Genomic DNA, 25,697 nt, shown 5'->3' with positions numbered 1-25,697 from the left:
ATTTCTTTAACCTGCCCTTTCACTTTGGGGTAGTTTTACTAGGTATAGAATTCTAGGTGAAAATTCTTTTCTCTCAAGACTATGTAGGCATTTTTTCCCATTCTGTCACCTAAGATTCGGTGTTATTGAGGGAACAAAGTATGTACTCATTTTGATTCTTTTTTAAAAGATTTTATTCATTAATTTTTAGAGAGAGGGGAAGAGAAGGAAAAAGGGAGGGATAGAAACATGAATGTGTGGTTGCCCCTCATGTGCCCCCTACTGGGGACGTGGCCTGCAACCAGGTCTAGGCATATGCCCTAGACTGGGAATTGAACCAGCAACCCTCTGGTTCACAGTCCCGTGTTCAATCCACTGAGCTATGCCAGCGAGGATCCTATATTGATGTTCTAAAGGTTTCATGACACTTCCGCCAAGATGGAAGCATAGGTGGAGTCGCCTTGCTTTCTCACACAACCAAGTTTAGAGTCAACTAAATATTAGCAACAGAAAACAGAGCCAGAACACAAAAAATTGAACTTTTTGGAAGTCTGATAACAACAAATCTTCAGCCTGACCGCTAAGAGGGGCAAACCAGCAGCTGGCAGAGTGGGGTAGCACAGGAAAACTCGGTCAGACGGACTCAGGTGCGCAGAACCTAGGCGCAGGGTTGCAACGGGTAGACTGACCCAGCGAGCGACTGCGGGGAACCAGCGAGGGAGCAGGGCCGAGATTTGACTGTGGTCATGCATTCGGGCACAGATAGACCAGCCAGGGAGTGGGCGGTTAGACGGGACCCAGCAGGCCCCAGCGGCGAGCTGCAGCAGAGGGTGCCACCATTTCCCCACTCTGACCCCGCCTCCACATACAGCGTCATAACCCAGCGACCTGAGTGACCTGCCTTGGTGAACTACCTTAGGCTCTGCTCCTCACCCAGCGGCGCGAAACAGCAGAGGGGGTCGCCATTTCCCCACTCTGACCATGCCCCCACATCCAGCGTCACAACCCAGCCACCTAGGAGTACAAGGCTCCGCTCCTCATACTTAACGGGCTCGAACAGACCAAAAATGGCTCAAGAAGATCTCAAAGCCCCAGAGCCTATAAATCTAAGAGATAAAGAAATAGCAAAACTCTCACACGCACAGTTTAAAACACTGGTGATCAGGATGCTCACAGATCTGGTTGATTATAGCCACAAATTAGAGAAACATATGAAGGTTAAACTAATTGAAATGAATGGAATTGCACAGGAAACCAATAGTGATGAGAAGGAAACTGGGATTCAAATCAATGGAGTGGACCAGAAGAAAGCAAATAATGGCCAAACAGAAAAGAGTGAAGAGGCAAGAATTCAAAAAAATAAGGAGAGGCTTAGGAACCTCCAGGACATCTTTAAACACTCCAACATCCGAATTATAGGGGTGCCAGAAGGGGGAAAGGAACAGCCACCAGTGGAAAACTTATTTGAACAAATAATAAAGGAGAATTTCCCCAATCTGGCAAAGGAAATAGACTGCCAGGAAATCCAGGAAGCTCAGAGAGTCCCAAAGAACTTGGACCTAAGAAGGAACATACTAAGGCACATCATAATTACACTAGCCAAGATTAAAATGAAGGAGAGAATCCTAGAAGCAGCAAGAGATAAGGGGACAGTCACCTGCAAAGGAGTTCCCATCAGACTGTCAGCAGATTTCTCAAAAGAGACCTTCCAGGCAAGAAGGGGCTGGAAAGAGGTATTCCAAGTCATGAAATCCAAAGACCTACAACCAAGATTACTCTGTCCAGCAAAACTTTCATTTAGAATGGAAGGACAGATAAGGTGCTTCTCAGATAAGATCAAATTCAAGGAGTTCATCATTACCAAGCCCTTATGATATGAAATGTTAAAGAGACTTATCTAAGAAAAAGAAGTTAAAAAAAGATGATCAGTGAAAGGACAGCAAACTCACAGTTATTAAGAACCACACCTAAAACAAAAGCAAACTAAGAGGACAGCTAGATCAGTAGTGGAAACACAGAAATGAAGATCTCAAGGAGGGTTAGCAACAGGGGAGTGGGAAGAGGAGAAGGGGGGAGAAGGTACAGAAAATAAGTAGCATAGATGGTAGACAGAAAATAGATGGGGGGCAAGAATAGTATGGGAAATATAGAATCTTAAGAACTTGAGACACATGGTCATAAATTAAAGGGGGGGTAATGGTGGGGATGGGGGGTAGGGTGGAGGGGAATGAAGGGGGGAATAGAACAACTGAAATGGCGTAATCAATAAAAAAAATAAAATTTAATTTAAAAAATAAAGGTTTCATGAGGAAGAATCTAGACATGGATGATATTTGTATTCATTATTTGGAATACACAATAAATCCTTTTAGAATGAGGACATGTCTTCCAGTTCTGGAAATTGTGTATCTGTTTCTAAGATATTTTCCTCTTCACTTTATTCAAATTTATGTTCTGTGATTCCTGATGACCATTTGGTCTTTCGGGACTGGTCCTGTGTTTGTTATCTTTGCCCCCGATCTCTGTCTTTTCATATTTTTGCTCTATGCTTTTAAGATTTCCCCCCTCAACTCTATGTATTAATTCTTCGAATATTTTATTTTTGCAACCGCATTTTTCGACTTTGAGAAATATTTCTTTCTCTAAATTGTTTTTTCATATTTTGTGTAGTTCTTGTTTTATGGATGTTTTGTCCTGAATCTCTTTAAGTATATTAGGTAGCTCTCTTTGTACTCTGAATTAACGCTGTTACATCCAGTGTCAGGATTTTTGTTTGTTTATTTATTTTTATCTTTCTTTGCATGCTGCTAGTTCTCCTCATAGGCATGGTGATCTTTGATAATATTTAATAAAGAACTACCTCTCTGGCTGGTATGGCTCTGTGGAGTGAGGGCTGTCCTGTGAACCAAAAGGTCACTGGTTCCATTCGCAGTCAGGATACATGTCTGGGTTTCGGGCCAGATTCCTGGTGGGAGTAGTGTGAGGGGGAACTACACACTGATGTTTCTTTCCCTCTCTTGCTCACTCCCTTCCTCTCTCTAAAAATAAATAAATAAAATATTTTTTTAAATACCAATGACTAGAATCCATTTGCCCATTCATTCATTCATTCATTCACTCATTCAGGAAATATTTAATGAGCTCTTTCTTCCATCCAGGATTCTGTGGAGGCCTGCGGGAGGGAACAGGACTTCTAAAATAACAAATATGTCTGTCTGAAAGGCTGTGTTCCAAGGCCATTTTTGCTGGCTATCAGAAGGGTCTCTGGAACCTGGGGGAGAACACAGCTCTTCTGAAAAGGTGTTTATTGTCAAGATGACACGGAATTCTATCTAGGCAAGTGATGCGCTTATGTGTACAAGGAAAAGAACAACATGGCGATGCCTGGTGGCAAACCGACCAAAATCGGAGTGACCTGGGGAAAGGGAACTCGTGCTCATGGAAACAGTAGATGGTTCGGGCCCAATTCTGAAGCAACCTTCCTGCTGAGGCCATTGGACATGGAATCCGTGTCATGCTGTACCCCTCAAGGATTTAAATTTATTAAAAAGCAAATAAATAAAAGTAGATTTGTAAAAACATATATAAGAAGGAAAGAAATTTTTATTGAGTGCTCCCTGTTTTGCAGATACTGCACTATGCACAGAATATAAACAGAGGAAAAGACATATTAGTCCCTGGCCTCCCTTGGAGCTTTCAGTTCAATCACTTAACAAGTGTCTCTCTTAAACATCTATTATGTCCAAGGCACTGCAGTAGGTTGAGAACTGAAACCTATGTACACTCACACAAGTCACATCTATGTTAACATGACTATTCCACAGTCTTCTTTGGCACAACTATTATTCTGAAGCTTTTACATATAAGATGAATATTGAAAATTAACTTTATTGCTTATTCCAGGAACTTCCTGAAAGACCCACCAGCTCTTCAACAGACAGCATCAACTGACAGTTTTACCATAAGACTGAATGCCTCACCTCAAAAATCTTCATTTTTCTGTGTTCATTCTAACTGACTACACTATAACCCCTAAGCAACCCTAAATAACTTCTCGTTCAGGCACTCCTACCCCAGATTGGAAAGATCTATCTCTTTTTTTTTCTAATTAAAGTTTATATTCAGTATTACTTTGTATTAGTTTTAGGTACATAGCATAGTGATGGAAAGACCAGTCTTAAGCCAAACTTCAAAGTCTCCATAAATGTGGCCTTGCCCATCTCCCTATGAGGCATTGTCAGACTGTTAAGGGATAAGTAATAAATTTTGTCTTATCAACAGGTTGTTCTCGTGCTGTTTGCAGAGCCCAGATCTGACGAAGTGCTGATGATATAGTAATAAATAATGTCATCATAGAGTTTACATTCTAGAGACAGACAATAAGCACATAAATCAAGAAATATGTCATTTTACATTTTATAGTGTAGTTGGGTAGACAGTAGCCAAATAGATCATTATCAACAGTGACAAATAGAAAGAAATAAAGGGTACCAGAATAGAGATCGAGGGTGGTTAAGATCCTAATTAGCAAAGATGATATGGCCCTGGCTGATTAGCTCAGGTCTGGTTGGAGCGCCCTCCCAGTGATGTGCCAAGGCTGCAGGGATGGGAGCAACCAGTGATTGCGTGAAGAAGTGCAGCAACAAAGTCATGTCTCTCTCTCACACACCCCTTCATCTCTCTTAAAATCAATAAATAAAAAAATTTGTTTTTATTTTTAGACAGAGGGGAAGGGAAGGAGAAAGACAGGGAGAGAAACAACAATGTGTGGTTGCCTCTAGCGTGCCCCCTACTGGGGACCTGACCTGCAACCCAGGCATGTGGCCTGACTGGGAATTGAACCAGCAAACCTTTGTTTCACAGGCTGGTGTTCAATATACTGAGCCACACCAGCCAGGGCTAAATAAAAACATTTTAAAAAAGATCTGAAAAACTCTCCCATATGACTTCACCTGGGGGTGGGGGTGGCCTGAGTGTTCCAAGTAAGGAGAATAACAGGTTCTTGAGACCCTAAAGCAGGAAGCAGTTCAGCAGGTTCCAGAACAAAAAGGGAACCAGCAAGAGAGGAGTGTAGAGGGGAGAGGGCAGGACCGAGCAGAGGCACAGGGCAGCAGGCTTCCGCATACTTATTCAGAACCATTACTTTACCCTTTTGTTTAATTATCTCCCTTGCACTAGAATTGTTCTCATTTTCTGCAAATGTGCCAAAGTGAACTTGTGAGGACCTTGCTGTTTACAAGTGTTTCCATGGCAAAGAACAGGGTCCAGCTTTTACTAAATTCCTTAATAGAGCTCATGTAGCTCTACCTTGAGCTCATTAAGCCCTATAAGCCCTATTATTAGCCAAAGGGGCCCTTGTGTTTTCAGGTAAGTGCCTTTGGAGAACACACAGGGGTTTAGCGGTGGCGGTGGTGAGGAGGAATCTGGCATTCTTAGAGGTGTTTAATCAATCAAACTGCAGGCCTCTGACGTTGAAATCAACTACCAATAGATTTGCCGAAAGAAGTAAAAACACGACCCATGTTAGTGCTGACCTCCGTCTCCTTCTCAGTTACTTGCAGGGCAGCGCTGTCTTTACGTGCAGCTGATAAAATCCAAATGTGCCTTGGTCCTTCACCATGTTGACTGAGGGAATAATAAAACCAGCCACACACTACCTAGTTACGTTGGTCTGGGAGCCCTAAATTAATCATTCTGTTTGGGCAGGACTAGATAGCAGGAGTTGCAAGGGTCTCGCAGCTTGACCATCCGCGCACGAACTTGGGTGGAATTGCTGCTTATTTCTGCCTTTAATCCCTCTCTCTGGCGGTCTGCGTGGAGAGCTCTTGGCTGCACACTCAAAGATCGCCCCTGCTTTTACACGCTCAGGCGATGTGTGCCTCTTCCCAGGGAATTACTCTTTGGGGACACACGGGAGGCGCGCACTCTGCTCGGTGCACAGCGCTCCAGGGTTCTGAGTTTAATCACACAAACAGTGTCCGGCTTCCTGTCCTCATCCCCGCCCTCCCGCCTGGTTTCCCTTGCCCCTCCCTCTCTCCAGCCTGATCCGCCCGCCAGCTCCCCCTCCCCCGATCCCTCGGGTCCCGGGATGGGGGGGCGGTGAGGCAGGCACAGCCCCCGCCCCCATGGCTGCCCGTCGGAGCCAGAGGCTGAGGGGGCGCAGGGGGGAGCTGGGCACCGCCCTGCTGGCCCCACTCATGCTGGGCCTGGGCCTGGTGCTGGCCTGCCTTGGCCTCCTGCTGGCCGTGGTCAGCCTGGGGAGCCGAGCATCGTGGTCTGCCCAGGTGAGGCCCTGCTGCACACCCCTCCCTGGGTAGATTAGGAACAAAGTCTAGGAGGCAGCTGATGAGGCTGGGTGGACTGAGGGCAAGGGGCCAGGAAGATGGGTGGAGGGTGAGATGTCAGGTAGAGGACAGGATGACACTACCTCCTTCCCAGCAGGAGCCTTCCCAGGGGGAACTGATGGCAGAAGAGGACCAGGACCCTCTGGTGAGTTGGTGTCAATGCTTGACTGCAAGCTGCTGGGTGTGTGAAGTGCGTGTGAGCTGAGGATGCAGGGAGTGCCCTGGCTCTGTCAGCCATTCGTGGGCGAGAGAGAGAAAGAGGGTAACAACTGTGCGTAAGAGGTTTGTGTCACCTCAGTACCAAGTGTTATTGGCTGAGGACCAAGTGGGAGTGTGAGATTTCGTAACCTGCTGTGGAAGAGGGATGCTGGTTGTGTGTGCAGGGCGTGTGCCCACTGTGCATTCTGACTGGGTATGGGTATATGTGCAATGTGTCAATTGCGTGCAGGGTCTGCGCTGGTTGTGAGGTGGGGAAATTTGGCTGGTCTCTGAAAAGGATAAGGGCTGAGACCTGACCCCAGGAACTTAGCCTCAGCCACACTTGGCTGGGGGCTCTGTCCCCTAAGACTTCTGCGCCTATCTGGGCTCTTCTAATAGCCTGTCAGTCTCAGTTCATGATTTTGGGAATCTGTGGCAAGGCTCTGACTTAGGCCTCCCCTCAATTCCCCTAGGAACTGAGTCCCCTGTCAGAGGAAAGCCCGGATCCTGAGCCTTTCCTGAAACAATTGGTTCGGCGTCGAAGAAATGGTGAGCATCCCTTTATCCCAACCTTAGGGACATAGTGGCTGGTCTGTGGTGGCTTCTGGATTGATTATTGCTTTTGTTCCTTATAATAGCCCCATGAAGTGGGCAGATCAAAAACCATTATCCTCACTTATGGATGGAGAAAGTGAGACACAGAAAATAAGGGGGGGGCATTCAGAGTCAGGATGTAGGCAAGGTGGGGGAGTCAGAGACCTGGGCCCCAATCAGCAAAGAAGCTCACAAACGTGATAACCATGTGACCACGTATCTGGTGTATGAAGGACTGTCCCGGCTTACTCCTGTTATCTCAGGGTGATTGTTATTATTATTAAAATTTTATGTATTTTTAGGAGAGGAGGGAGAAAGAGAAGGAGAGAAACATCAATCGGTTGCCTTTCACTCGCCCCCAAATGGGAACCTGGCCCACAACCCAGACGTGTGCCCTGACCAGGAATTGAACTGGTGACCTTTCACAGGCCACTGCTCAATCCACTGAGCCACACCAGCCAGGGCTGATTTTTTTTGAAGACTTTATTTATTTATTTATTCATTTTTAGAGAGAGGAGAAGGGAGGGAGGGAGAGAGTGAGAGAATGTGTGAGAAAAACATCTATTGGTTGCCTCTCGAGCACCCCGACTGAGGACCTGGCCTGCCACCCAGTCATGTGCCTGACCAGGAATTGAACCGATGACCTTTCGGTTTGTGGGACAACACCCAACCCACTGAGCCATAACCATTAGGACTCAGTGTGGTTATTAATAACATCCCTTTTTCTCTTAGAATCATCCCAAGTTGGACGATAAACTACAGTCACTCTACTTACATAGGAAGATAAGGCCTGAGATTTTGAAGCCAGGAGTCTGGACAAGAATAAGGGTGCCCGGGTCCTTAGAGGGGGCTGAGGCTGGGGGAGTAGTTCCTGACCCTCCAGACATGTGGTGGCCTGCTTTACCCATCTTTGTTTCCTTGATTTTCAGCGCCTAAAGACCGGAAAACGCGGGCTCGCAGAGTGATTGCGGCCCACTATGAAGGTGGGTGATGGGTGAGCCATGCCCAGGGAGGATGGGTGGTAGAGGGGCAGGGCAGGTCTCACCAGCCCTTTCCTATGTTTTACAGTTCACCCACAGCTCGGACAGGACGGCATACAAGCGGGTGGGTGAGACCCATTCCCACCTCGGAGCTTTTCCCTGACCCCCACAGCACTGGCCTCCTAGAAAAGGGGCCCCTCAAAACCTTGACCACCCTTGTCCCTGCTTTCAGCCTCAGAACCTTGGAATCCAGTCCAGGAAAGTCCTCAGGGTTCATTTCTCTCAGGTCCCAAATTTGAACTTTCTCTGTGACACAGGCACGGGACTCCAGGGAGACCCCTTCCCCACACAGAACCTAGGCAGATTCCCCCACCAAACCACCAGCCCGGCTTTTCCTTCAGCCCTCACTCTTCTTCAAAAAGCACCTTTGGCTTTTTTTCTTCTTTTCCCTCCATATACTCTGAGTCTTCATGCTCTGGTCATTTTTCTCAAAATGCTCTGGTCTCTACTCTTCTTTTCCACTCCTACCCTACCCCCACTTCAGCACCATGACATCGGAACCTGAAACCCAATCTCTAATCCTTTCCCCATTCCAGATTCTTCCACCCTCTACCCTGTCCCACCTGTGCTGCCAAGCGAAGCCCCACAAACCTCATATTCATTATCCCATTGCTTCTCTGCTTGGCTTCCACGCTGCCATGGTCCCAACCTCCTTTCCCTGCGCATCCTTATGCATGCTCCACACTTGTTGGGCTGACTCCCCTCCCCCACCAAGGTGCCTCTTCTGGACTTTGCACATACTGTTCCCTGACCTGGAATGCCCTTCCATGTGACAGGCCAGGAGGCAAGACGTGAAGGTGACTTGGTCAAGGAGGTTGGCAACTGAGATGGAGAGAAGTAGATAGATTCAGAATGTGGCCTGAAGACGGGGCATGCCTGTGGGTTGGATATGTAGGATAAGGGAAAGGGAGGAATCAGAAATGGCTTCTAGATTTTTAAGTTGGGCATCTCTGGGAATAATTACACCATTTGCTAAAATAGGGCACCTCAGGGAAGAAATGTGTTGAGAGATGTGTAAATTAATAGTTAAATTTGAGATCTGATAATAAACAAGTGGATAGGTAATAATAAAAAGTGAGCTCCACAAATAGATGTCTGGACATAGTAGACAAGCTCAGGCTGGGTCAGAACTAAAAAAGTCAGGAGTCGTCACCACCTGGATGGTGTTTAAAGCTATAGGACTGGATGAAACACCAGTGGAAAGAAGGCGCCCCCCCCACCCAGTGAAGTCCTGAGGCTCTTGGGCATCTTGAAGTAGATAGAGCACAGGAGGCAAACCCATGAGAGACTGAGAAGCAGCCAGAGGGAGGGGAAGAAACCCGGGGAGGGTAGTGTCATGGAACCTAAGATAAGACACGGTTTCAAGAAGGATGTGGCTGTCTGTGTTGAATGCAGCTGACAGACAGGTCACATGAGATGAGAACAGAGAAATGACTGCTGATTTGCTAATATTAAAAGCCAACTGGTGACTTTGACAAGGGTTGTTTCTGTGGCATATATCAGGACAGAAGTCAGCATGGACTGGGTTAAGAGAAAATCTGAAATAGAAATTGGAGACAGTGACCATCTTGACAGAAACATCCAGATGTTTCTCCGTAAAAGGAACAGAAAAATGGCTGATAACAACTTGCTGTGTGCAATTCTGGTCACATATGTCAGACTTCTTCACATAACTTCCTGTTACAGCTTTAGAGGGGGATGTGGACCAAGGAAAAGTTCAGTCCTCCTAGTGATAAGGAATACTACATGGATCTTAGCTAACATTTATTGAGCGTACAGTCTCAGTCCTAACAGGAAGATATTCTGATCATTAACTTGTCTGAGGCCATGATGATACTAAGCAGTGGAACTGGGATTTGGACCCAGCTCCAGTGTGCTTGTATACTGGACATAGTTTATGTAAGCAAGAAAGGCTGGAAACGGGGTTGAAGAGAAGAGGCTAAGAAGGGTCTCAGGGAGGAGTGGCAAGGGCTAGACTGGAAGGGAGGGGGGTGGCAAGGTTGCTAGGAGCTGATAGTGATGGGTAAATAAAGTTGGTGAAGGAGGAGGCATGGTACCTGGTGGGAGGTCGAACCATGAGCCCCATGTGGAATGCAGACAACAGAGCAAGTTTAGTGGGTGGGGAAAGTTCACTTTTGGTCGAGATGTGTTCGAGGTACCTGGGGCTATTTAGGTGGACACAGTTGGCAGGGTGAGAAGGGGCAGGGCTGGAGCCTGGATTAGAGCCTGCAGGGTAAAGGGCTCGGTAACCCATAGGTGAGAATGAAAATGCCTAGAGAGCATTACATTTTCCTTGAGAGAGTAATAAGGATGAGGCCCTGGGCTTGCAGAGTGTGAGTGATTGAGGAGGGCAGCTGCTGAGTCTATAGAACCAGCCAGTGAGGTCCAGGAGAGTGGTTGGTGGACCCCAACAGAGAGCTGTTGGCCAGTGCACCTCCTTCCCTCGATCTTCCCACCTGTGTTTGCTGGACACCCACTCAGAGCAGGCCAAGGCCCAGGTGCAAGGATAGAGTGGTGAACAGGACCATTGTCCCTGCCCTCTCTTGGGACTCAGACCCCAAACCGCCACATACGTAAATGAACCAGATGAATTCCCATGATGGCAACTGCTACACTAGGAAACAGGGTGACGTAGAGAAAAGATTAACAGTGGCAGGGCTGGGTCTGGCTATTTTATTTTATTTGTTATTATTTTAAAATATCCCCACCTGAGGATATGTTTTATTGATTTTAGAGAGAGAGGAAGGGTAGGGGAAGAGAGAGAGAAACATCGATTGGTTGCCTCCCTTACCCACCCCGACTGATAACCTGGGATCAAACCCACAACCTAGGCAGGTACTCTGGCCAGAATGGAATCTGCAACGTTTGGTGTATGGCAGGCACGCCAATCAGCTGAGACACCCGTGCCAGGGCTGGGTCTGGCTATTTTAAACTAGGTGACCTAGGAAGGCCTCTCGGATGAGTTGATACCTGACAGAAGATGCCAGGCAGGGCACAGTGTTCTGAGAAGAGGGAAAAACAGTACAAAGCCCTGCAGGACAAGGAACTTGGTTCTCAGCAGGAACAGAAAGAAGGCCAGAGTGGGTGGACTCTTGCAAATTGGAGGTGTGTGAGAGATCCAAGTGGAGAGATGGACAGGGTAGCTGCGGGGACCTGGGAAGCCATTTGAGGTCCTGTTCTCTCATTTTATTATTTATCTTCTTTGCAGTTTCCTATTATCCTAGGTCTAGGTTATTTTTTGTAACAGCTTTAGTGAGATAAAGCTATTCTCACATACCACAGAATTCACCCATTTAAAGTGTACAGTTAAATGGTTTTTAGTATATTCACACAGTTGTGTGGCCATCATGACAGTAGCTTTAGAACATTTTCATCTCCTCAAAAAGAAAGCCTGTACCCTTTAGCCATTATCCCCTATTTCTCCAACCCCCTCCCCCTTCCAGCTCTAAGCAACCATTAATCTACTTTCTGTCTCTCTATATTTGTTTATTTGGACATTTCCTAGAAATCATATACTGTGTTGTCCTTTATGACTGAAAGCACTTAGCATAGTGTTTTCAAAGTTCATGGCATTTCTTTTCAAGACTGAATAATATGCCATTGTGTGGGTGTAGGAGAATCTTCCTTACCCTTTAATAAGTTGATGAACATTTGGGTACCATTTTATTATTTTATTTTAATATCCAAATAATGTGGGATTCAAGTAATATATGTATGCATTCTGAAAGTAAAGGAAACAAACACTATAGACACAATATGAAAGCCCCCACACTTCTCCTTCAGTCCTACTCTTCTCCCCAGAAATGGCTGGTGACAACTTGCTGTGTGTGGTTTTGCCCACATATGTCAGACTTCCTCACACAACTTCCCGTTACACTGTGGGCTCCAAAGGCCATGGATCCACCCTTGTCCTGGGCCATTTATGTCTTCTGGGTAAGGTGGGCCCTGAAGGTTTATAAGCTAAATGAGTGTCTAGGGAATGTGTGAAAGTCCTGTGAAGGGACTTTCCCCTGTCTTTGAACATCCACGTTCAGGTGTGGACGGGACGGTGAGTGGCTGGGAGGAGGCCAAACTCAACAGCTCCAACCCACTTCGCTATGACCGCCAGAGCAGGGGATTTATAGTCACCCGGGCTGGGCTCTACTACCTGTACTGTCAGGTAAGCCCCACCTGGCACCATGGGTAAAGCAGAAACTGAGGGAGTAGGGTTTGGTTTAGAGGGTGGAGAGGAGGAGTTTGGGGTCTGGGCTGGAGAGGATATTTGGGTCTCTAAGGAAATGTGAACTTGAGATGAGGGCAAGCAGTGGCCTGGACTCCACCACCCTCTCGCTGCCTGCCAGGTGCACTTTGACGAGGGAAAGGCTGTCTACCTGAAGCTGGATTTGCTAGTGGATGGCACGCTGGCCCTGCGATGCCTGGAAGAGTTCTCCGCCACCGTGGCAAGTTCCCCTGGGTCCCAGCTCCGTTTCTGCCAGGTGTCTGGGCTGTTGCCCCTGAGGCCGGGATCCTCCTTGCGGATCCGTACCCTCCCCTGGGCCAATCTCAAGGCTGCCCCTTTCCTCACCTACTTTGGACTCTTCCAAGTTCACTGAGGGGCCCTGGCCTCATGATGGTTTTCCCAGGCCACTGGTTCCTCACAACTCTCTGAGCACCCCAGTCCCCTCTGCCCCACCCTGAGCTGCTCCTCCCCTCAGACCTGCCACTCCCTGGGTAGGCTGCCAGGGCTTATTCACGTGTTTTCTATGCCACATAAATATTCCCGTTCATCTCAGACTACTCCTCCCCCCAACTCTGGTGTTCCACCTCACTAGCTCCTGAACCCGATCTTTGATGCCCCATTTATGTCCTGACTCCCCACCCTGGCCACAGCCCCCTGGGACATTGTGTTTACTATATTCTGGGTGAGAATGGGTCCCCAGTACCCCTCGCAAGCACCAAGAGGGGCTGGATACCGGAGAGACTGGGACTAGGCCAGGAGTTCCCAACTGTGAGGGCTAAGAGTCCAAGACAAGCTCCTCTCCTGATAATTCCCTGTGGATTTTTAAAAGATATTATTTTTATTATTATTGTGACAGAATGTAGATATGTGGAAATTAAAGAGAATAAGCCATGGTTGCTCTTTTTCATTTGGGGTTTAGGGGACCTCCTCAGGGAAGCCAAGAGCCCTGGGAAAGGGGGTCTGGGCATTGGGGAGTGGGTGCGGGACAGCTGGAATTCCAGGGTGACATACAGGCTTGGGAGTGGGGACCCACCCGTATGGAGAGGACCTCCAACCTGCAAGGCATGAACAGAGAACAGAAAGGCAAACTGCCAAGGGAAAAGAAAATCGATCCTCTGCCCAAGGTCCAGCAGAAGCTGCCTCATTTACCTAGGAGGCGGGCTTCCTCCTGTGGGGAATCCCTGGCTGGGAGGAACATGGGCCCTTCCTCTTGGCAGCTTCGGGACATTCAGCAGGTGCTGGCACAAAGCCCTGGCTGGGATGTGGGGTAGGAGCAGGCCTCAAGGGGGTTTCAGGGTCAGTAAGCAGGACACGGGGCCCAGGAACATGGGAACCTCAACCCTAAGATACAGCAGAGGAATCCTCCAGTGGTAGGGTGCTTGCAGAGGGGTGGGAAGGTGGCTGTCTTTTTCTCTCTTCATCCAGAGCCTTATGTAAGAGCTTTTCTCGGGAAACAGGAAGTCCTATTTGCCAAGTTCAGCACAGGGAGTAGTGCAGGCCTTATTCCAACACACCCAGCCTGGGCTTAACCCCAGAGCTCAGCCAGTTTCTTGCTTCAGAGACCCTGGTTCTCCCCACGGGCCCTCTCCCCTCCTTTCCTACCTTCAGTCACTCCTAGCACTCTTCCCCGGAGACCGCTCCTAGGCCAGAGCCAGAGGGTCTTCCACCCTCATCCCTTGACCCTCAACACGGCCCAGCATGCCCCTTCATCCCCACTCCTGGCACCATGCCCCATGCCAGCCAACCTTCCCTCCCCCACTTCTGGGGCCGCCCCAGGGTTCCTGTGCTTTGGCCGCTCCTCCCGGGTGTCACTGGCAGCCTGGTGCGTCCTAGAGAGACTGGCACCAAATTCTCCTGAGGCTGGAAGAGGGTGAGGGGTCTCAAGACAACACTGGCCCCACAGAGAAGTGCCAGGAGCACCAGCGGTGTCCCTAGCTTGCTTTCTTCCTCCCTCCCTTTTATTCTCAAGTTCCTTTTTATTTCTCCCTTGCGTAACGCCCTTTTTCCCTTCTGCACAACTGCCTGCACCCCCACCCTCTGCCACCTCTTTGCCATCCACTCCTGAGGCCACAGCTGTTGGCAGGGTCCCCAGCTCATGCCAGCCTCATCTCCTTCCTTTCTAGCCCCCAAAGGGCCACTGGGAGACATGGGGGGCCGGGTCCGAGAGCCAGCACTCTCAGTTGCCCTCTGGTTGAGTTGGGGGGCAGCTCTGGGGGCTGTGGCTTGTGCCATGGCTCTGCTGACCCAACAAACAGAGCTGCAAATCCTAAGGAGAGAGCTGAGCCGGCTGCAGAGGACTGGAGGGCCCTTTGAAAATGGGGAAGGGTATCGATGGCTGAGCCTCCAGGAGCAGGTGAGTGAGGGGAGGAGGGTGTCTGGGAGAGGAAGACTGGTGGCAAGGCCGTCTCTGGCACTCTTGGTTCCAGCCTCCTGCAAAGTTTTTAGTGGGTGTGAGAGAGGGTCCCAGGTTTGGAAGTCAAGGGAGCAGCCATACCAGGAAGGGAAATTGTTAAAGATTAATGCTTCACATACCTACCAGATCCTGGAGGACAGCCAGCACCAGGACTCAGGTTGCTGGGAAAAGGTTCATGAGAGATGGGAGGCATTCCTGGGGCGGAGGGAGGGCTGGGAGGAAAGGCTATCTGGGACCCTTGCACCGTAGCCTAATGCTGCCTTTTTCCATGAGCAGAGGCCTGAGACCCTGGAAGCCCCGGAGAATGGGGAGAGATCCCGGAGAAGGAGAGCAGTGCTCACCCATAAACACAAGAGTGAGGCCTTCAGGGTGCAGAGGGGTGGGAGATGATCGAGCAGCAGGAAGACTTGGAGACTATTACCTCAAGTCAGGGTGAGGGTGGAGGGCTGATGAACGGGGGTTATCAAGTGGGGGTAGGCAGGCATTGCTGAGATTTCCTCCTTCTTTCCTCAGAGAAGCACTCAGTTCTGCACCTTGTTCCCATTAACATTACCTCCAAGGGTGAGCACTATTTTAAATGGCTTTGGGGGCAGGGCAAGATCTGGGAACTTTGGGGCTGGCACCAGGGCCCGAGAGAATCTTAAAGGTGAAAAGAAATAATGCACAGAAATCCTGACTGCCACACTCCTCACCTCCAGAGGACTCTGATGTGACAGAGGTGATGTGGCAACCAGCTCTTAAGCGTGGGAGAGGTCTGGAGGCCCAAGGATATGTTGTTCGAGTCTGGGATGCTGGAGTTTATCTACTTTATAGCCAGGTAACCCCAAACAAACACTGAACCTCGAACATGGCCCTGAGGGCCTGAAAGGCTGTTCTTCCAAAGCCTTACGCCCCAAAACTGAGGGATCTCAAGCCTCTGTTCATGCACTGAGAAGATTCTCTGGCTTTTTCTCAGGGCTCCTGAGGCCTCCCAGAACTGAGCTATACAATCTTGTTTTCTTCATCTCCTCCCTTTTCTGCCAGGTCCTGTTTCATGATGTGACTTTCACCATGGGTCAGGTGGTGTCTCGGGAGGGCCAGGGAAGGCAGGAGACTCTATTCCGATGTATACGAAGTATGCCCTCCAACCCAGACTGGGCCTACAATAGCTGCTACAGTGCAGGTAACAGCTCTGGGGGCAGTGGGGGCAGTGTGGGGATGGATGTTAGAAGAGCAGAACATACTTGACCTCGGGGTAGTGGTGGAAGAGCTATGACAGGGGGGGTTAAAAGCCTGGATGTAGATAGAGGTGGATCTAAGGAATGAAGGATGGAATACTTAGGTCCTTATGGTAAGCAGAAAAAAGGTTGAGCTAGAGGAGGGCGACACATCAGAGTATCTACATGGCTGTGCTTCACTGAGGACCTATTTCCTATCTTTTCTCAGGTGTCTTCCACTTACACCAAGGGGATATTCTGAGTGTCATAATCCCCCGAGCGAGGGCGAAACTTAGCCTTTCTCCACATGGAACCTTCCTGGGGCTTGTGAAACTGTGATGGTGTTATAAAAGCGGTTCTGGGTTTGGAAGAGCGGGGTGGGTACATATAGGAGACAGCCAAAGCTGTCTGGACAAAGGACAGGGAATGTGAAGGAACAGAGCAGAGGCCTCCTCTGGGTCTATCTGGAACCCTGAGCTTGACAACTTATGACTGTGTCTTTTATCCCCTTTTCTCTTCCCAACTCCTACCCATAGATTTTGATTTAATAAATATTAAGGATATAGAATATCTTGCTTTTATCTCCCATTTAGCCCCATATTCTCGGGGCTTGATGAGGGGTGAAGAGAAGATGCCAGGCATTGTCTACACCTGCTTTGGGTCCCACTGGAATGCTTCCAGAACAGCACCACCATCTAGCGGCAGTTTGAGAGAACCAAACTGTCAGGTGGCACAAGTCCACAAAGCCTCCCTACACTCAGGAAAACTCCTGGTTCCCTATGCCGCACCTCCCTCGAGGAACCCACTATCTCTTCACCCCACAAAAAGCCCCATCCTCATTTCCACTTTACTCTTTTAGTCCCAAGTTTTGTCTTTCATGCTCTGCATTCCCCTGGCGAGGCAACAAGCTCCTCTGGGGCTGAGACGGGTCGCCGGGAAGCCTTGGATGAATAGTACGTCCTAATGATGGTCTTGACGCACTCCTGAGCTCATCTTTCTGCTTCTTTCTGCTCAAACCCTACTTAAAGTTAAATAAAAGAGAATAAGTAATACCTCGGATCCATTTACCCCCACTGCCTTGTCTCGCACCCGTCCCTCTACCGGGATCTCCTGTCCCCCAGGTACTCCCCTGGCGCACCCCACTGCACCGAAAGTATACTGTCGGCGGTCTCAGAACTAAGACGAGGACCGTACAGCTGGGCGTGAAGTACCACGGGACAGGCAGGCGCAAAAGGGCGAGTAGGGGCGGGGGTTCGCCGCCCGCAAGCTCAGGTCAGCGAGTCAGCGTTGGCGCAGCTCCGCGCCGGGCTCGGGGCGGGGCGATCCCGTGGCGTCTGCTTTCGAGAGTAGGCGGGACTAGGCGCGTGGTGGCCGCGCCGGCGCTATTCGCCGAGTGTGACGTAGTATTCATGCGCCGCCACCACCGGTGGGCCTGGGGCTCGCGGGAGGGGAAACAGGAGGAGGAGGAGGAGGGGGAGGTGGTGAAGGTGGAAGCTAAAGCAGGGCAAGAGGCGGCCGCGGCGAGGCGGCTTAGCGGGTCGGCCTAGAAGCGTTGGGATTCTGAATTGAGACGGCTACGCCTGAAGACTGCAGGAGTGGCGGGGCCACCGCCGTCACCGGACAGATGAGCCGGGAAGCCTGAGGCCGGCGACGCCCGCCCTCGGGCCCGTCAGTCCGGCTTCGCCGCTCCCGGTGAGGACTCCCCCCCCCCCCCCCCCCGCCGCAGCTCTGCCCCGGCCTCTCCCATTCCTGGACATCATTCCCTCCTGACCGGGGCCCAGGCAGCCCTTGAAGGGGCTGCTTAAGGCCTCGCCATGCGAGCCGTCCGAGCCTGTAGGACTAGACCGGTGCCGGGACGTTTTCTGGTCCCTGGGGACCGAGCGGGAGAGGGGCCTGGGCCAGTTGACTCGGGCGGCTCAGTTCTTTCCCAGCGCCTTCGTCTGGCTGCTTAAGCATCGATTCGGTTTTCCTTCAGTTTCTTTTAAAATTCCTCCCGTTTTTTTAGATTATAGTACCTGAACTATATCTCTGACCTCCCTCTTCCCTTTTGAGAAGATCTGAGCATGCACTCTCTTCCCCAATTCACTGCAGGGTGGTAGGTAACTCTTCCCACTGTAGATCACGGTTTCCCTGTGGAGGTTGTGTTGCCCTCATGTACCTCTGTACTATGTCAGGATTCTCGTGCTGAGTTGTACCCCTTACTGGACTCTCAATAAGGACACTCCTGGTGGTATTAAAACAGAGTAGTAGAGACTGAAAATACTGGGTTGACCAGGGGATCTGACAAATAAGATTTTATAGGCCTACTGCGTAGCCATTCTCCTTTGCCGCTCTATTCGGTAGGGGAGAGACCATGCCAAGATGTTAAAGGTTCCCTTGTGGACCATGTTAATCAGGAAGATCTGTAGTTTTGTTTTGTTTTGTTTTTCCTCTTTATTTTTTGCATCTCTCTGAATTCTAGTTTATTTTTGATTCCAGAAGAGGCATGCCGAAGAAGAGAGGCAGGATTTGGGGTGCATGATCTTTGGATTCTGACGCTCCTTTATTTTGCAGGCTACTGAAAGATGAAAGAAACTATACAAGGAACCAGGTCTTGGGGGCCTGAGCCTTCAGGACCTGGCATAGCCCCAGCTTACTCAAGCCCTAGGCGGGAACGTCTTCGTTGGCCCCCACCCCCAAAACCCCGACTCAAATCAGGTGGAGGGTTTGGGCCAGATCCTGGGTCAGGGACCACAGTGTCATCCAGACGCCTCCCTGTCCCTCGGCCTTCTTTTGATGCTTCAGCTAGTGAAGAGGAAGAGGATGAAGATGAGGAGGATGAAGATGAGGAAGAGGAAGTGGCAGCTTGGAGGCTGCCCCCCAGATGGGGTCAGCTGGGAGCCACCCAGCGGCCCCGCCCTCCCCGCTCTACTCATCGAAAAACCTGCTCACAGCGCCGCCGTAGAGCTATGAGAGCCTTCCGGATGCTGCTGTACTCAAAAAGCACCTCGCTGACATTCCACTGGAAGCTTTGGGGGCGCCACCGGGGCCGGCGGCGGAGCCTTGCACACCCCAAGAACCATCTTTCACCCCAGGAAGGGGGTGCGACACCACAGGTGCCATCCCCCTGCTGTCGTTTTGACTCCCCCCGGGGACCACCCCCCCCTCGGCTGGGTCTGCTAGGTGCTCTCATGGCTGAGGATGGGGTGAGAGGGTCTTCACCAATGCCCTCTGGGCCCCCTATGGAGGAAGATGGATTAAGGTGGACTCCAAAGTCTCCTCTGGACCCTGACTCTGGTAAGGTGGGAATAGGGTGGAGGAAGCAAGGGGAGGGCTAAGATCCTGGAGAACCAGGACCTTCTTGCTCTGATGAGAACTGGGCCTATGAAAAGTAGAATGGCAGAGTCATGGGGGCGGGGGTGATAGTGTCCAAAATAGTTGTGAAATGTCTTAAACCCCATTTTGAGCAGGAACTAAGTCAGAGGAGGTAGTCAAGGCTGAAGTACAGAATCCTTAAGTAGGTGTTCTGTGCATGGATGAGAAAGGAAGGCATGGTTCAGAAAAGTCAGTCCTGTCTACTTGAAATCCCTCTTTATTCGGCCATTGAGGATAACGGCCCTTATGTGTGCATCTCCCGGGTGTGCCATTCTCAGAGTAGTGGGATCGGATCTCTTGAGTAGTGGAGTGTTCATCACCTGTATGGTTGTGTGTGACATTCTCATTCAGAATATTTCCCTTTTGGAGAACCACACTAAACAATTTTAGGCATTCTTTGCCTTAAGGTAATTAGTGAGCCTTTGCTATATGCTAGGTAATGTGTTAGGTGTATCTCTCTGACTCTTGTCTTTTCTTGCTTTTTTCCTATGAGTACAGTTGACCGTTAACACAGGCTTAAACTGTGTCGGTCCACTCATATCTGGAGTCAGCCCTCCGTGTCTGAGTTTCATGTCTGTGGATTTAACCAATTCTGAATTGAAGACTATTTTCAGTCCACAGTTAGGAATCCATGAATGCAGAAACCTTATTCTATGCATTGTTCTCCACCTTTCTGTGTAAGAGATTTGAGCATACACAGATTTTGGTATCCACATCCAGAATCCAGGGATTCTGGAACCAATTCCCCCAAAATTCAGCTTTGCCCCCATGGACACTGAGGCAAAGCTGAATTTGGGGGGGAGTTAAAAGTTACGTGTGTGAAGGAGGTGTGCTGTCACTAACCTGCATTGTTCAGGGTCAATTCCAGTAACTCTTTCTCTCTACCCCTTTATTATCTCCTGGACATGCTTACCTCATGCTTTAGGGTCTCCATTCCTTAGAATTTATATTGATCTTCCCATTGTCCTTTGATCTGAATCAATTTTTCATCCCCATCTTGTTCTTCTACCCTATAGGCCTCCTCTCTTGTTCTCTGCCCAATGGCTTTGGGGGACCACCTGGGCCAGAAGGGGAGCGAAGTCTGGTACCCCCTGATGCCAGCATCCTCATCAGCAATGTGTGCAGCATCGGGGACCATGTGGCACAGGAGCTTTTTCAGGGCTCAGATTTGGGCACTACAGAAGAGGCAGAGCGGCCTGGGGAGAAAACTGGCCAGCATAGCCCCCTGCGGGAGGAGCATGTGACCTGCGTGCAGAGTAAGGAACCCTAGAGGACCTAATCTCTTTCCCTCGGCAGACTCCTAGATCAGAGTCTGGAGGTCTTACCCTACTCCTCTCCCCCTCCTCCATTCAGGCATCTTAGATGAATTCCTTCAAACTTATGGCAGCCTCATCCCTCTCAGCGCTGATGAGGTAGTAGAGAAATTGGAGGACATTTTCCAGCAGGAGTTTTCTACACCTTCCAGGTGAGGCATGAAAGAGATGCCCTTCAGAAGAGGGCTGGGACTTAAAGGATGGCTCATTTTTCTGCCATAGGGATGTACTTGGGGGAAAGGAGGAAGCTAGAACTAAAGTGGGGTAATGTGCAGGCCAGGGGCCAGGTCCTGGTGAGCTGACTGGAATGGTCTTTACCTGGGATCCTGAAATACTGTGTATATCTGAGTATTCATGTGCTTCTTTCTGAGGAATAGGCCTTTAGCAGGTCCTCAAAAGGACCCATGACCTAAAAAAGGCAGGAGGATTAGTTTAGACTCTTATCCTAGACTATGGAAGGTATCTCTGTGTGCCCTAGTCCCCTTGTCTTTTGTGTGACTCCACCCTTGGTCTACTCAGGAAGGGCCTGGTGCTACAGCTGATTCAGTCATACCAGCGGATGCCAGGCAATGCCATGGTGAGGGGATTCCGAGTGGCCTATAAGCGGCATGTGCTGACCATGGATGACTTGGGGACCTTGTATGGACAGAACTGGCTCAATGACCAGGTGAGGAGGAGAGAAACAGGCCCAAGAGGGGATTTAGGGAGCAAGGTGTCTGGGGCCCTCTTCATGGGGGATCCCTGTACCCGTGTCCACCCTCCATGGCAAGTTGCCTCCCATCTTCTTTCCAGGTGATGAACATGTATGGAGACCTGGTCATGGACACAGTCCCTGAAAAGGTAGGCTTAACCAGGTACTTCAGTCCCCAGGAGCATTTCCACAGTTTCGAGCAGCTCTTTTGTCCCTTTCTCCTCTCCCATTTCTGGGGAGAGGTGGGAGAAGGTCATCTGTTAAATTCAAATTTATAATCTTGGTCCTGAACTTAACAATTCTGTTTCCTTTCCCCACTCTTCAGTGTTTTTCCCCCATGGCTAACTCCACAAATTGGAATGGGAAGCTCTAGGATAAGGTTAAAAATGAGTGGGGTTTTTTTTGTTTTAAACCCTCAGTGAATTGGAGTTCAGGTTGTTGAAAGCAATCCTTAGAGCAATAATGAAGTGGAGAGGACACTTGGAGGGCTTGAGGTTTTTAATTCCGTCCAGCTCTTTTTTTTTTTTTTTTTTTTAATCATTGGTACAGGTGCATTTCTTCAACAGTTTCTTCTATGATAAACTTCGTACCAAGGGTTATGATGGGGTGAAAAGGTGGACCAAAAACGTGAGTTATGAATGCATATCTACTTGGGTTAACACCTTGCCTTTAAAGACTTGAGGGTTCTGTTCTTACGAGCTCTTTCCTCAACCCTGTTAATTCAATCTTTCAAATATTTATTAAGTGTTTTCTGTGTGCTACGTACCATTCTAGGCACTAAGGATACAGTGTTAAGTAAGGCAAATTTCTTGCCTTTATAGGGTGAGAATAAATAAGCAAGTTAAGTTTCAGCTAGTGATAAATGCTGTAGTACGAGAAGTGGGGACTTTATACTGGGTGATCTGAGAAGGCCTCTCTTAGCTGAAACTTGAATGAGCCAGCCATGTGCAGATTTGGGGAAGAGTGTTCAAGGCAAAGGAAACAGCAAATATGTAGGACACAAAGTAAAAGAGAACATTTGAGGAACATCGAGACTGTGTGGTTGGAGCAGAGTGAGCAAAGGGAAAATGATACAAAATTTGGTCAGAGGGTATATTGTGTGAGACATGAAGGGTAGGGTAGATTTTTTTTTTTTTTAAGATTTTATTTATCTAATTTTTTAAAGAGAGGAAGGGAGGGAGAAAGGGAAAGAAACATCAGTGTGTGGTTACCTCTCACACACACCCCACTGGGGACCCAGCCTGCAACCCAGGCATGTGCCTTGGACTGGAAATCGAACTGGTGACCCTTTGCTTCTCAGGCCGGCACTCAAACATTTGAGCCACACCAGCCAGGGCAGGATAGGGTAGATTATATTTGATGCATACTAGAAGCCACTGAAGAGTTTTAAGCAGGCTATGTGAAGTGCTTCATGTTTTGAACTCTATTTCAATAAGTTGAAAGGGGGACAAGAGTGGAAGTAGGCAGACTTAGGAGAGTTACACAGACATCCAAATGAGAAACTTGGACCAGTGTGGTAAAGACAGAAATAGAAGTAGTTTTATACAGGACAAGTTTTGCAGGTAGTGACAGATTGGATGTGGGGAATAAAGAAAAGAATAAAAAGGTGATGCCTAGGTTTTTGGCCTAAATTATGGGGGGGAGATACTTAGAGAAAGAGAAGGTTTGGTGAGGGGGAAAAAGCTCTTTTGTCCCCTCCAATTAGTTTCCCTGCCCTCCCATTCAAAGACCAGGACATTTCTACAGTAATGTAGGACCAATGGTTCTGGCATTTCTTAATTTCTGCTCCTGGGTTCAAGAGCTGTACTCTCAGGGATCTGGCCCACCTGCTGCTCACAGTAGAGGTGGAGTGACATACAGTGAAAAGACTTGACTTTTTTTATACCTGTATTTGAGTCCCTCCTCTGCCATTTGTTCTATGATATTGAGCAAGTTACTTTCCTCTTTCAAGCTGCAGTTATCTCATTGTTAGGTTGAACATGGGAACATCCTCAAAGGATTGTTGTGAATGTTCACTGAACATTTACTAAGTGCCACGCATTGTACTTAGTGCATTATGGATATTAACTAGTTAATCCTTATAACATTGGGTGGGGTAGGTGCTGTTATTTTTATTCTCTTACAGATAAGAGAACTGAGGTTAGAGAGTTATTAAGTAGTTTGCCTGTAGTCATGAGTTAGTAGATGGAGGAGCTGAATTTGGACCCTGGTAGTCTGGCTCCAAATCCTGAACTTGGGTGCTTAGCTACTAAGCACTTGTGCCTTTAATGTGTGAAAAGTACTTGGCACATTCTGGGCTGTTGATTGTTCTGACACCAATTCTTCTCTGTCTTATCTTCCTCCCTAACACCAAGAATCTAGACATCCAGCTGTTGAGATTTGCCTCACAATACAGGGGCAGGCTGGGTCTTGTGTTTGCCCACTTGGCTTTTTGCCTCCTCCTTCATTCTTTAAAACCTCATGGCAGTAGGTAGGATTCGTGCTGTCTTACCTGACGTCTGACACTGCCTCCTCAGGTGGACATCTTCAATAAGGAGCTACTGCTAATCCCCATCCACCTAGAGGTGCATTGGTCCCTTATCTCTGTTGATGTGAGGCGACGCACCATCACCTATTTTGACTCGCAGCGCACTCTAAACCGCCGCTGCCCTAAGGTTTGTGGGGGAAGGGGAAAGATGGGTAGAATTGGTGAAAAGGTCCAGGGTGAGGCATTCCAGGCACAAGGGTAGGTCTGAGGTCTTTGAGAAACAACCTGGGCTTGGTACCTGTGACCTCCATACCATTAATTCACTCTCCTTTTCTCCATCTGTGTAGCATATTGCCAAGTATCTACAGGCAGAGGCAGTGAAAAAAGACCGGCTGGATTTCCACCAAGGTTGGAAAGGTTACTTCAAAATGGTAAGTCTCTAGAGGGAGGGGTATGGGGTTGGTGGTGGGCATAGTGGTAGGAGGAAGTTGATGCCACATCCCTAGCAGCCTCCAGGTGAAGGGCCTACCTTTCTCTTCTCTAGAACGTGGCCAGGCAGAATAATGACAGTGATTGTGGTGCCTTTGTGTTGCAGGTAAGCAGTTGTCACTTGGGTTAAAGGGTTGGGAGGGAGATGGGAGGCTGTTCTACATCCCTCATTTGGCTCTCAGCCTCTTGTAGAACAGGAAGTAATAGTAAGCTTATGTGTTAGAATGTAGAAATCCTGGTTTTATTGGTCTTCTCCTGACTTCCCCATCCCGCACTGGTCTGGTTCTAGGTCTCTGGCTATGGTATACCTGCCTCTGGACCCCCATTGCAAAGTGTTTTATTTTTCTTAATACTAGGTATTTCATGTACCAAATAAGAACTTTGGACTTAGAGCCAACCTTTTTTTTGAGCCCCATGTTATAAGACCGTGGCTCCTTCTATTTGTCAAATGGGCCTGTTCCCCTGAAAAATCAAATGAGACATATTTCATAAGAAATGTGTAGCACAGGTCCTGATGTTGGATGCTCAGTAGGTGGTTCTCATGGCCTGCTTTGTTAACACCTAGTACTGCAAGCACCTGGCCCTGTCTCAGCCATTCAGCTTCACCCAGCAGGACATGCCCAAACTTCGTCGGCAGATCTACAAGGAGCTGTGTCACTGCAAACTCACTGTGTGAGCCTCGTATCCCAGGCCTCAAGCCCGTTCATTAATGGGCAGGGGACATGGGAGACCCTTCTTTCCAAGAAACTCCAGTTCCTTTCCTCTTGCCTTTCCCTACCCAATTCCCTTTGGTTTTTTCATATTTAAATGTTTTAATTGATTTCTGTGTTTTTTTTCCTTTGAGAGAATACTTGTTGATTTCTGATGTTCAGGGGTGGCCATGGAAAAGCCCCTTTTTCCCTCTGTGTGCAGGGGAGTATGGCCTTGCGACCTTTGTGGGGCAGTGATCCCCCTTCCATATGTGGGTGGTGGCCAGGAAAATCTGTGCTGAGGGTGGTGGGCGGACAACGGGATTACTGCCTGCCAGATCTTCAAACTTTTTTTTTATATATATATATAAATGCCACGGTCCTGCTCTGGTCAATAAAGGATCCTTTGGAGATACTTAGTGGTGGTCTTCCTTAAGGGATATGCTCTATCTCAGGCTCTCCTCCAGCCAATGCTGTTAGTTACCCTTTTATGGGTCTTGAGATTTAGGCGGCCAGCTTTCCATCCTTGGCTCAGACAGTACCAACACCATGCCTCTGTCACCAAGATCTCCTCACCCAGGGGAGCAAGGGATGTAAGAAGGGAGAGAGTAGGTGATCCTCAAAAATAAGGGAGCTTGAGAGGTACTAACTTTGGGGAATAGGACACTTAAGAGAGCCAGCAAAGATTCAGGACAGCAACCATGAGTGCTT

The 25,697-nt window shown here is 48.8% G+C and overlaps 3 protein-coding genes across 5 annotated transcripts; all 3 read left to right on the top strand.

Annotated features, from left to right (window-relative positions):
- The first annotated feature begins 5,992 nt into the window (after positions 1-5,992).
- TNFSF12 (TNF superfamily member 12) lies at positions 5,993-13,267 on the top strand. 2 transcript variants are annotated; one of them, XM_037151177.2, is made up of 7 exons: positions 5,993-6,263; positions 6,421-6,468; positions 6,995-7,070; positions 8,045-8,098; positions 8,184-8,219; positions 12,190-12,314; positions 12,496-13,267. In XM_037151177.2, exons 1-7 carry the CDS (start codon positions 6,105-6,107, stop codon positions 12,745-12,747), a joined length of 750 nt encoding a protein of 249 aa, XP_037007072.1. In that variant the 5' UTR covers positions 5,993-6,104; the 3' UTR covers positions 12,748-13,267. The 2 variants fall into 2 exon arrangements, with proteins under 2 accessions (XP_037007072.1, XP_037007071.1); XM_037151176.2 differs by having other exon boundaries at positions 6,418-6,468.
- A 157-nt stretch (positions 13,268-13,424) lies between these two features.
- TNFSF13 (TNF superfamily member 13) lies at positions 13,425-17,072 on the top strand. Its single transcript, XM_037151179.2, has 6 exons — positions 13,425-14,727; positions 15,064-15,142; positions 15,301-15,348; positions 15,486-15,604; positions 15,811-15,949; positions 16,213-17,072. The coding sequence occupies exons 1-6, from the start codon at positions 14,470-14,472 to the stop codon at positions 16,320-16,322; spliced, it is 753 nt and encodes a 250-aa protein (XP_037007074.2). The 5' UTR covers positions 13,425-14,469; the 3' UTR covers positions 16,323-17,072.
- Positions 17,073-17,401: 329 nt separating this feature from the next.
- SENP3 (SUMO specific peptidase 3) lies at positions 17,402-25,401 on the top strand. 2 transcript variants are annotated; one of them, XM_037151157.2, is made up of 11 exons: positions 17,402-17,675; positions 18,537-19,259; positions 20,354-20,593; positions 20,691-20,802; positions 21,170-21,317; positions 21,443-21,490; positions 21,891-21,968; positions 23,858-23,995; positions 24,156-24,239; positions 24,353-24,403; positions 24,863-25,401. In XM_037151157.2, exons 2-11 carry the CDS (start codon positions 18,548-18,550, stop codon positions 24,971-24,973), a joined length of 1,722 nt encoding a protein of 573 aa, XP_037007052.2. In that variant the 5' UTR covers positions 17,402-17,675; positions 18,537-18,547; the 3' UTR covers positions 24,974-25,401. The 2 variants fall into 2 exon arrangements, with proteins under 2 accessions (XP_037007052.2, XP_053528677.1); XM_053672702.1 differs by lacking the exon at positions 21,443-21,490.
- The last annotated feature ends 296 nt before the right edge of the window (positions 25,402-25,697 follow it).

The sequence above is a fragment of the Artibeus jamaicensis genome, unplaced genomic scaffold (assembly GCF_021234435.1).
Source record: "Artibeus jamaicensis isolate MK-2021 breed Jamaican fruit bat unplaced genomic scaffold, CSHL_Jam_final contig_781, whole genome shotgun sequence".
NCBI lineage: Eukaryota > Metazoa > Chordata > Mammalia > Chiroptera > Phyllostomidae > Artibeus > Artibeus jamaicensis.
This window is presented reverse-complemented; position numbering and strand designations above follow the sequence as displayed.

Coding starts and splice junctions, on each gene's coding strand:
- TNFSF12 (XM_037151176.2), top strand. CDS start 6,105: ATGGCTGCCCGTCGGAGCCAGAGGCTGAGGGGGCGCAGGGGGGAGCTG. Junction 6,264..6,417: donor GAGCATCGTGGTCTGCCCAG/GTGAGGCCCTGC, acceptor CCTCCTTCCCAG/CAGGAGCCTTCCCAGGGGGA. Junction 8,220..12,189: donor ACAGGACGGCATACAAGCGG/GTGGGTGAGACC, acceptor ATCCACGTTCAG/GTGTGGACGGGACGGTGAGT.
- TNFSF13 (XM_037151179.2), top strand. CDS start 14,470: ATGCCAGCCTCATCTCCTTCCTTTCTAGCCCCCAAAGGGCCACTGGGA. Junction 14,728..15,063: donor GGCTGAGCCTCCAGGAGCAG/GTGAGTGAGGGG, acceptor TTCCATGAGCAG/AGGCCTGAGACCCTGGAAGC. Junction 15,143..15,300: donor GCTCACCCATAAACACAAGA/GTGAGGCCTTCA, acceptor TTCTTTCCTCAG/AGAAGCACTCAGTTCTGCAC.
- SENP3 (XM_037151157.2), top strand. CDS start 18,548: ATGAAAGAAACTATACAAGGAACCAGGTCTTGGGGGCCTGAGCCTTCA. Junction 20,594..20,690: donor GCATGTGACCTGCGTGCAGA/GTAAGGAACCCT, acceptor TCCTCCATTCAG/GCATCTTAGATGAATTCCTT. Junction 21,969..23,857: donor TGAAAAGGTGGACCAAAAAC/GTGAGTTATGAA, acceptor CTGCCTCCTCAG/GTGGACATCTTCAATAAGGA.